The 10959-nt window shown below is 39.7% G+C and overlaps 1 protein-coding gene across 2 annotated transcripts; it reads right to left on the bottom strand.

Annotated features, from left to right (window-relative positions):
- Window positions 1–1636: 1636 nt before the first annotated feature.
- Window positions 1637–6143, bottom strand: LOC125582118. Of its 2 annotated transcripts, none has more exons than XM_048748639.1 (2): window positions 2251–6143; window positions 1637–1899 (listed from the first exon to the last, which is right to left on the bottom strand). In XM_048748639.1, exon 1 carries the CDS (start codon window positions 5149–5151, stop codon window positions 2275–2277), a length of 2877 nt encoding a protein of 958 aa, XP_048604596.1. In that variant the 5' UTR covers window positions 5152–6143; the 3' UTR covers window positions 1637–1899; window positions 2251–2274. The 2 variants fall into 2 exon arrangements, with proteins under 2 accessions (XP_048604596.1, XP_048604595.1); XM_048748638.1 differs by having other exon boundaries at window positions 2260–6143.
- Window positions 6144–10959: the final 4816 nt, after the last annotated feature.

Genomic DNA, 10959 nt, shown 5'->3' with positions numbered 1-10959 from the left:
AAGGAGAGTTGTATTTGCTTGAAGAACTTGCTCCTGTTTCCAATTACAATTACTCGTTTACTACTGCTTCTAGTTAAATAAAAATGCTTTGTGGCATGCTAGATTAGGACATCCTCATGGTAGAGCTTTAAACTTGATGTTACCAGGTGTTTTATTTGAGAATAAGGATTGTGAAGCTTGCATTTTAGGCAAGCATTGTAAAACTGTGTTTCCAAACTCTACTAGTGTTTATGATAAGTGCTTTGATCTTATTCATTCTGATGTGTGGGCTGCACCTTGCATATCTAGAGACAATCATAAATACTTTGTCACATTCATTGATGAAAAATCCAAATACACCTGGTTAACTTTAATCCCATCAAAAGATAGAGTGATAGATGCATTTAAGAACTTTCAAGCTCATGTGACTAACCATTATAATGCCAAGATTAAAATTTTTAGATCAGATAATGGAGGTGAGTACACAAGCTATGCGTTCAAGAGTCATCTAGAGCATCATGGGATCTTTCATCAAACAAGCTGTCTTTATACTCCACAACAGAATGGGGTAGCTGAGAGGAAGAACCGACACTTGATGGAGGTTGCTAGGTCAATGATGTTCCAAGCAAATGTTCCAAAGAGGTTTTGGAGTGATGCTGTGGCTACTGCTTGTTACTTGATCAACAGGATTCCCACAAAGGTGTTGAAGGATCAAGCACCATTTGAAGTTCTAAACAAGCACAAGCCATCAGTGGATTACTTGAGAGTGTTTGGATGTTTATGCTTTGTGTTGGTACCAGGAGAGTTAAGAAACAAGCTAGATGCAAGGAGCACTAAGGCTATGTTTATTGGCTATTCAACAACACAAAAGGGATACAAGTGCTATGATCCAGATACTAGAAGAGTCCTAATCTCTAGAGATGTGAAGTTCATAGAAGCTAGAGGATACTACGAAGAAAGGAATCAAGAGGAGCTAAAGGATCTAACATCAGATAAGGCAGGCGCCTTAAGACTGATTTTGGAAGGTCTAGGTATCAAGATGAACCAAGATCCAAATGTGGGGAGTAGGAACCAACATGAGAGTTCTCCGGCCCCTGTTGAAGCTAATCAGTCACCTCACCTTGATCGTGAGGGGGGTAGGGAATCTGAAACTCAAGAAGATGGTCAGGATGGAGCCGGCTTGAGTGAAGAAGAAGAAGGGAGTGTTTCAGGCTCTCACAATCAAGGTGATCAAAGCCAAGGAGAAGTAGAAGCTCAGGCTGAAGCACCAGAACCGAGTGTCCAAGAGGAGCAGGTTCAGAACCAACCAGTATTGAGAAGAAGCACAAGGCTGAGAAAGGATCCTTCTAGTTGGGTAAACACGCGAGTGTACTACAATGCCCAAGCTGTGGAGCATCCTTCTCAGGCTGTGTGTTCCTTTGCTCAATACCCTGAAGAACATTGTGCTTTTATGGTAAACTTGGATGAGAACTACATACCAAGAAACTATGAAGAGGCAATGATGGATAAAGAATGGAAGGAATCAGTTGGAGCTGAGGCAGGAGCTATGATCAAGAATGATACATGGTATGAGAGTGAGTTACCAAAAGGGAAGAAGGCTGTGACTAGTAGATGGATCTTCACAATCAAGTATAAGGCTGATGGAAAGGTTGTAATACACTCCTAGGATGCTTCTCTGGTTGGAATGGGATAGATCCTTGCAAACAGAGAATCAAAGACTCAATCTGCTTCAAGGTTTGTGGAATGAATGGTGACACAAAGAGATGTGAGAGGTCTCCTTGATAGTCCTAAGTGAATCCCTTGGATATGACACACCAAGACAAACACTCTTGTGGTTTTGTTAGATATGACACACTAACAAAGACTCAAGAACACTCAGATCTACAAGAAGACTTGCAGCCGTCAGAGAGAGACAAGAGTCTGAAAATAAAAGATTGGATAGTTCTATTAGGGTTTTCAGACACATATTTATAGAGAAGGCAAGGAACAGACTCCTTGGTCTCTAAATTGGCCTTAAAAATAAACCTTATAAAACCTTATAAAACCTTATAAAGGTTTTCAAGTCTGGCAGCTTAATTCTCAAGTCTAGCAGCCTAATTCTCAAGTCTAGCAGCCTAATTCTGCTTCATGTTAACAAAGATAAATAATTAAAATAAAGTCTTGAACTGATATCATCAAATGAGTGATAGGAAAGCAACATATGGCCTCATTAAAAACCTATCTTTGGAAAACCCAGTGGGACAAAACCAAAGATAGGGAAAAAGAGCACACATATGTTACTTGCTCATTTGATGTCTATCTTGGAGCTGAGATTGCTTGAATTGTGGCAAGTGTGTCTTGGTTGATCAAGCTTCTTCCAAGACTCTCTTCTTGCTTCAGTGATGTCTCAAGTAATCCTCCAATGGCTTCTTTGAGTTGCTTGCTTCTGGCTCGAGTCATAGGACCTTCAGATATGGCTAGAGCTCCTCCATCAGCTGGATCATCCATGCTCTCATTATCTTCTTTATTTGGCTGGTCCATGATCATATCATCCCCTCCCTCTTGAAAAGGATTTGTCCTCAAATCTAGCTCATCTGCAACAAAAGGAGCCAAGTCAGTAACATTAACGTTGATAATGAGATTACACTTACCTTGCAAGCCTCTTTGATAGGCATTGTTGCTGACTGGATTTGTTTGGTAGAAGGAACTGATACGTTGGGCTCTCCATACTCTTGATGCATTCCCCAAACCCGATTCACACACACTGAAACAAAACAAGTTAGCACATGCGAAGTTGTCATAAAGTAAGAGTCTTATCCCAAATTTGTTTCTGCTCGGTTTTGGATTGTAGGCTGCATCTGGAGGTGCTTCTTTGATGATGATAAAGCTAGGGACGTCTTGGTGGTTATCCTGGTCTAGATCAGGTGGTTTGAATCTCTTATCTTCCTCATTTTTGTAGTTTCTTCTTATATGCTTCCAAGCTCTCTTAAAATCTGCACATGGCTCTTTTAACAAAAACAAGTGCATCATATGTGTATAATCAGTGATAAAAGAATTCTTGAAAACATGATCACTTACATTAACATACTCACCTGGTCGCCATAGATAGAATTGAGATGTTCTAAACTCAGAAAATTTCAAACAAAGCAAACACAGGATCACCCGACTTCTAAAACCCATAACTATTTCACCTGAGAAGCTTTGGACATGATTCCAATTCGACGTGAGACCCAGATGAGTTAAGTTTCTATTGCAGTCGAGTTTGTTGCTTAATTCCTTTTGTTTGTTGAGATATGTTCCTCGGACTGCTCCTATGTCAAAGCTGGCGGCTAGACAGTTTGATTGTTGCGTCTCCAACTTAGCCAATGACTCATAATTGACACTCTGATCATTATGGCCCCTCTTTTCGAAAAGTGTAGACCTCAAAACAATTTTACCTGTTCCAACAGCAAGCAAATCAGGTTTCATATTTTTCTTTGAGTTTAGATAGTTACCTCGGGTTGGTTTATTTGGAGATTGATGTAGACTGAGTCCATCTGGTGGTTTCTCCTTGATTTGAGAAAAAAACATGAGTTCTCCTCCTGCTCCAGTAATCACTTTACCATTTACTCTAGTGAAATCTCCATCTCCACTCATGGTTTGACAATCTCTGAAATGGTATTGAAGCTTTTGCAAATCTGGTGGCTTCCACACCTTGACATGATCAAGAAGCAAGGCATTTTTATCAGCTTCCAACTCTTTATTACCCCAGCTGGTTCTAGTACGAGCAGAGCACTCCCCAAGGATTATAAATATGCTGTCATATGCTCCAGGTTTCCAAAAGTAGATCTGTAACCTTCCAGTCCAATCAGAGTTAAGCATCTCTCGGAAATGATCCAAAGCGATATGTTTTGCAAAATGGACAATATCTTGAGGATCAGGTGGCCATTTGCTTCGTTGTTTTGTTTGTTGGATTAAGGACTGAGTGGGTAACACTCTCCAATTGGTTTCATAGTGAAACTCTTGCTGAGCTGAGACGTGCATCACTTTATCTCCTGTTGGTAAAAGATCACCAAAATCACTTGTGGGTGCTGCCGATTTCTTCTTAATCAATATGTCATTGTTCCTGTGATCCCACAAGTCTCCTCCAGGCTCAAATACAACATGCTTCAAGCCCAGTTCGTGTCTTGAGAGCTCCACCTCTCTGGCCTTGCTCCAAACAAAAGGTCTGATCAGAAAAGTACCTAAGAAGGTCTTTTGGAAATCATATGGATCAAAGACAATTAGTTTAGTCAATCTGCGAGCTGCCTGTGGTTCCCTGGGTGTCTCCTCTGCTACCATGTCTTGTTTGAAAGGAACCATGAATTTCTGAATAGGCTGCTCTTCTTTCTGAATGATAGATGATGATTCTTTGCCTTGATCTCCTTGAATAGATGTAGCTGATACCGGCTCTGCTGAATTAAGTTCTGAGACTGAAGTGATTGACTCCTGGTTCTGTTCTTCTAAGGATGGACGTGTGGTGTAGGTCTCTCTGAGTTGTTTCTCAACATCCATAACCACTTGAGACAGCTTCTTTATGTCCTCCTGACTGAACCAGCTTGTTGTCTTGCTAGGTAAACCAATAACACTGGCTGGAATTGATCTCATACTGACTTGTTGTTTCTGAACTGAGTTTGCAGAGCATGGCTTTGTTTCAGACTGTTTTCGAAGCACTTCCTTGTTGTACTGTCTTGGAACATACTTATGACGCATCAAAGCCCTTAATTTAACCCAGGTTGTAACTGGTTCTTTTCCATCGTGTCTCCTAGATGACACCAATTGATTCCACCACCTAGAAGCATAACCATAAAACTCAGCAGTAGCCATTTGAACCTTCTTTCTTTCAGCAGAGTGTTGACAGTTAAAAATCAACTCCATTTTCTCTTCCCACTCCACGTATGCAGCAGGGTCAGCATCACCATAGAAAGGAGGGATTTTTAGCTTTTGATCAGCCAATTTATCTTTGTGATTGCTTCGGCCTTCATGCCCACGTCTTTGTCTCCTCTCACTGCTTCTAGACTCAAAACTCTGACCAGTAGCTTGTTGGAGTTCCTGTCTCAACTCATGTCGGAATTTATCAAGGCTGGCTTTCATCTTCTCCTGCATCTGAGCACTCATAGCCTTAAGTAAAAGCTTTTCATCCTTAGTGAGTTCTCCTTTTTGATCTCCTGCCATGGTACCTGAGACAAGAGAAAGACTAAGCCAGTAAGTAGTTCGAAATCAAAATTAAATAAGGAAAACAAACAAGAGATGAAACAGATTCAGCACAGATCTAGAATAAAAATTCTCAGATTTATCACATTCAAAGCACAGAACAACAGATATGTCAATATTGAACTCAGATTGAAAATAACAAGCCCTAAATCAGACAATAATCAGATACTCAACCTGAGATTAGATCTAGAACAGATTGACCAAAAACTCAAATAGATCAAGAGAATCTCAACCTATTCAAGCCCAAATCGAATCAGATTCAAATCTAGACAGAGAATTTCGACCACAAACCCAAACAGAACAGATCTAAACAGATTAGAACAATTTCAGATTTTTTTTTTGTTTTTTCCAGATCTAGGGTTCATAAGAAAATTTCGAAATTGAAAATAGAAATAGAGAGTTTAGAAACTTCCTTCCAGAGATTTGCTCTGATACCAAATAATACACTCCTAGGATGCTTCTCTGGTTGGAATGGGATAGATCCTTGCAAACAGAGAATCAAAGACTCAATCAGCTTCAAGGTTTGTGGAATGAATGGTGACACAAAGAGATGTGAGAGGTCTCCTTGATACTCCTAAGTGAATCCCTTGGATATGACACACCAAGACAAACACTCTTGTGGTTTTGATAGATATGACACACTAACAAAGACTCAAGAACACTCAGATCTACAAGAAGACTTGCAGCCGTCAGAGAGAGACAAGAGTCTGAAAATAAAAGATTGGATAGTTCTATTAGGGTTTTCAGACACATATTTATAGAGAAGGCAAGGAACATGCTCCTTGGTCTCTAAATGGGCCTTAAAAATAAACCTTATAAAACCTTATAAAACCTTATAAAGGTTTTCAAGTCTGGCAGCTTAATTCTCAAGTCTAGCAGCCTAATTCTGCTTCATGTTAACAAAGATAAATAATTAAAATAAAGTCTTGAACTGAGATCATCAAATGAGTGATAGGAAAGCAACATATGGCCTCATTAAAAACCTATCTTTGGAAAACCCAGTGGGACAAAACCAAAGATAGGGAAAAAGAGCACACATATGTTACTTGCTCATTTGATGTCTATCTTGGAGCTGAGATGGCTTGAATTGTGGCAAGTGTGTCTTGGTTGATCAAGCTTCTTCCAAGACTCTCTTCTTGCTTCAGTGATGTCTTAAGTAATCCTCCAATGGCTTCTTTGAGTTGCTTGCTTCTGGCTCGAGTCATAGGACCTTCAGATATGGCTAGAGCTCCTCCATCAGCTGGATCATCCATGCTCTCATTATCTTCTTTGTTTGGCTGGTCCATGATCATATCAGGTTGAGAGGAAGAAGTCAAGACTGGTTGCAAGAGGCTTTACTCAAACTTATGGAGAAGATTACATTGAGACCTTTGCACCAGTAGCTAAACTACACACAATCCGGATTGTATTAAGCTTAGCTGTGAACCTTGGATGGGGCTTATGGCAAATGGATGTGAAGAATGCATTTCTACAAGGAGAGCTGGAGGATGAAGTGTATATGCATCCACCTGCAGGCTTGGAACACTTAGTGAAGAGAGGGAATGTGTTGAGACTGAAGAAAACTATCTATGGACTAAAGCAATCACCAAGAGCTTGGTACAACAAGCTGAGTACTACTCTGAATGGCCGAGGCTTCAAGAAGTCTGAACTAGACCACACCCTCTTCACTCTCACTACTCCCTCAGGTATGATTGCACGCCTTGTGTATGTTGATGACATCATTATCACGGGAAGTGATAAGAAAGGTATCATAGCAACCAAGGAGTTCCTTAAATCCATGTTTGAGATTAAATGTTGAACTGAATGTTGAACTGAAGAGAAGATGGAGCCTGTACAATGATAGGGCAGGCTCTAGAATGTTAACTTGAAGAATAGAAATGGAGTGAAAGGAGAAGTATGGAGTAGTTTGGTTCTAGTGCAAAGAGAGGGCAAGTCTTACAGAGATTGTCTGTCAAGCTTCAGGAGGGTCTTAAGAAGTCAAGAAGTGACCTTATGGCTGTGCAAGATTGGGTTTAAGTCCAGGAGGGACTTAGACACCATTTGGAGAATATTTGGTTGAGACAGTAACTCCAAAGTTACCACAGTAACTTTGGAGAGTTACCACAGTAAGAGAACACAAAACTCTTAAGAGAAGAAGACAAAACTCTTAAGAGAAGAAGACAAAGGAGAGGCTGGCGAGTGACAGGCTGGAAAGGAGAGTCCCTTGCTGTAAAGTAAAAGCAAAAGGAGACCATGTATCTAGCAAAAGAAGTGGGCAGATTCATGGGAGCCTTTAGCTAGCCAATAAGGAGCCAGCCTTCCCTTGACCAGATTCAAATGGACCAATTATCCATCAGGAAGAGCCAGCCACGACCAAGACCATCTTTCCATCTCATCCATCCATTTAAATTCAAGTTATAACAGCCCTTTGATTTAGGTTTATGATTGCAAGTTGTAAAGAGCATATATAAGCTCATAAGTGATGTCTTGTAACTCTTAAGTGAGTAAGGGGGTTTTCCCTTCTCCTTCATGAATCTGAAACACGTATTCTCTCAGTCTCTCTAGTCTCTTAATCTCTGTTTCTTAAGTCTATTATTCTCTGTTCTTAAGTCTCTTATACACTCTCATCAACCTCTCTTCTAAATCACCTAGAACAAGCTCTAATCATTCTCCATTGGAGCTTATCCACACACACATACTACAAGAGTAGAGATCTCTTTAAAATCACACTGAACTCTGTTAAATCTTATATGGTATCAGAGCCAGGTTCATCAGAACTTGGTTCCAGCTTCAGCTCAAGCACAAGCTCACTCCCATGCCATTTTCAAGCTATTGAAGCTGTTGAAGAAGTTCTTTCCAGCCGGCTGTGTAATCTCTTCAAGATGAAGTTTTGCTCATCCATGGCGTGTATAGAAGCTGTCCTAAGTCCATCATACTCTCTCATGTCCGCCCTGAAGAAAGAAGGCAATTGGAATCATGTCCAAGCCTTTTCCATTCACTGTCCAAGAAGAAACCTTCCAAGGAGGAAGCTTTCAGCATTGGTACTTGTGTGGCGACTCAAACATGAAGAAAGGAGGTGTCTTTGGCATGGTGGGTTCAAGGAGAAAGACCACGTAAAGAAGGAGATGTTGTTTTGTCCATTTATGATGCAGATTGCCTTGGAGGCTCAAGGAACAAGAACTGGTTCCTTGGTTGTAAGCTAAACGTTTTTCCCTTGTTTAAAGCTTGTCTTTATGATATGGTTGTGATGTTGTGATTGAAAACCTGAGGATATGTTTAAGATTGCTAAATGAAAATGAGTTTAGAATCTGTCCGAGGATATTTAAAAAGTCTTGTTTGGTGTCTGAAATGTTTAAAAATGCTTAACCTTGATTCTAGTGATGCTTGTTAGGGAGTTAGAATTTGTCTAAACCTGATTGCATTCATGAAATGAAATCACCTAAGGTTATGCATTGTGTCTGATGTTGGTTGATAATGTTATTTCTTAATCCCAGTTCTAAATGAATGTGTATTAATGTGCTAAATGCTGCTGTTAAAACTGGGTGCATTCATGTGTTAGAGACTGATAAAGATTAAAGCATTTTATCTTCTTGTGGCTGTCTTACATTGAAGCATTAGATTCATGTCTAAGTGCTGAGTAAAGAAGCTCTTAAGAGTGCCTAAGGAACTTGTCTTGAATCTGTTAGGATCTTGCTTGTACTTAGAGAGTTAGCTTGCAAAGAATAGAACCTGATAATGCCTTGTGTCTATCTGTTGCATTGCTTGTGATAGTGGGAATCAAACCTGATAAGTTATTAATCAAGATTTGACATCAATAAGATTGAAAATGGTTAAATGCTTAATGTCAGTTCTAAATTAAATTGTCTTGTTAATATGATAGATTATATTATCATGCTTGCTGTCATGAGTTAGAAACTGATTAAGATTAATGCATACTGCCTTGTTGCTGCCTTGTATTGTTGCATTTAGATCAAAGTCTAAGTTGCAGATTAAGGAGTAATTAAAATTGCCTAAATACGTTGACTTGAATCTGATAATGTCTTGCTTTGTATTTAGAGAATGGTTGCTTGCATAGATAAGAACTTGACATTGTCTTGATTCTATCTAATGCTATAAAGCTTGAGACATTGGTGATCAAACTTGATGAAGTCAAGGATTGATCCCAATGCAATTGTGTCTTATCTTTGCTGGAGTTTGAGTGGTGTTTCAGGTTCACAAGAAGTGTTCTTTGCTCACCGTCCATCCAAGTAGAAGAGGAAGACTTTGCCATTGTTAAAGCAATGGAGAAAGACTTGTGTGTATGGCCGGTTGAGATAGCGCAGCTAGTGATAGTGATGTGCTCCTGGTTCATGGAGACACACAAGTAAAGGTCATCACCTAAGTCTTGGGGAGACTGATGACCTGATGGCATTGGAGCTGAAGGCCATGGCAGATCGGTTGGGTTAAGCGCAGCTGTAGGTAGTGATGCGCTCCCGGTTTGAAGTCTCATTGAGGCTCACTTCAAGCTTGCACCTATACTAAGTCAAGCTTGAGGTGTGGATTCAAGTGAGCTACCAGAAAATCCTCTAAGCTCAATGACCTGGTTCCTCAAGGCCATTGCAAGCTGATCATGTGTAGATGCAGCCGAAGTAGAGGGAAGAAGAAAGCGACTCAATGAGCTTCTAATAAGAAGTACTTGGAGAGTAAGCTGAGGTATCTCCTCAGTGCAATGGTGGTTAAGTGGGGAAGTAAGCATCAAGTCTGAAGAAGATGGAGGTGTTCCCACAAGGTTGTTCATGAAAATTAGTAAGCGCTCACCTTCAAGTTAGTGAGCTTGTGTGATGAAAGGAGAAGCTGTTAAGCTTAGCAAGTGAGGACTCAGGTGGCGAAATGAAGAGACCACTCCTCACCATCTTAAACAAGGAAGTAAACCTAGTCTCATCTATTTTAATATGTCTTGATAGGTCTATCTCTTGATTATACTCTGTGCTTTCCCTAATTTACATTAAGAGTTTATAGCTTCTAGTAGAATGTCTAGGCTAATTGCACTGGAAATATTTTGCTGCTGCATTGTCTTATTGATATTAAGTAATGTCTAGAGTCCCAAAATCTCATGTTCTGTTCATTGCATTGTCTTGTGTATTGCCATAGCTTGAAATCATCATGAATGTGTTGTAGAATTGAGTAGAATGTCTCTGCTGCTTGCATCATGATTGATAAGCTGTTTTGCATACATAAGCATGTCTCATACTGTCTAAGTTCAATCCTATTGTTGTCTGATGCTATTTCCTATGTTTAATCCATCACTGATTGTCTTGCATCAATTAGAAACTGTCTAAGTTGCTTGCATCATTGGTAAATTGGAATTGTTGTGCATAGCTTTAATATTGCTCTCGGATTGAACCTGTTGCATTCATATAGCTAATGCTTTAAGATTGTGCATTCATGTATTGATGCATTTAAAAATGAGCCAAAATTGTCAATGTATTGTTTAAAGCTTGCATTGTCATTTTTAGAGATTTAAAACTGCTTGTTCTTGCCTTGATTGATTGGCTTGTTTCAAGGTTTATATATTGTTGTGGCATTGGTGATCAAACAGGATGGATGATCTTATTTTGATCCCAATGGAATGATCTGATCTTGCATTGAGTTGTGATGATGTTAGGTACACAAAGAAGTGATACAGTGACAAGCCAAACCAAAGTGTGAAGACAAAAGGTCTAGTTCCATTGCAAATCATCACTGGATGTGTTAATCCATAATCTACAGGAAGTGTAGTGTAATTGATTATGCAATGAGAGGATGCCATTG

The sequence above is a fragment of the Brassica napus genome, chromosome C2 (genome assembly GCF_020379485.1).
Source record: "Brassica napus cultivar Da-Ae chromosome C2, Da-Ae, whole genome shotgun sequence".
NCBI lineage: Eukaryota > Viridiplantae > Streptophyta > Magnoliopsida > Brassicales > Brassicaceae > Brassica > Brassica napus.
Note: the sequence above shows the minus strand (reverse complement) of the source record. Positions and strands in the feature narration are given on the sequence as shown.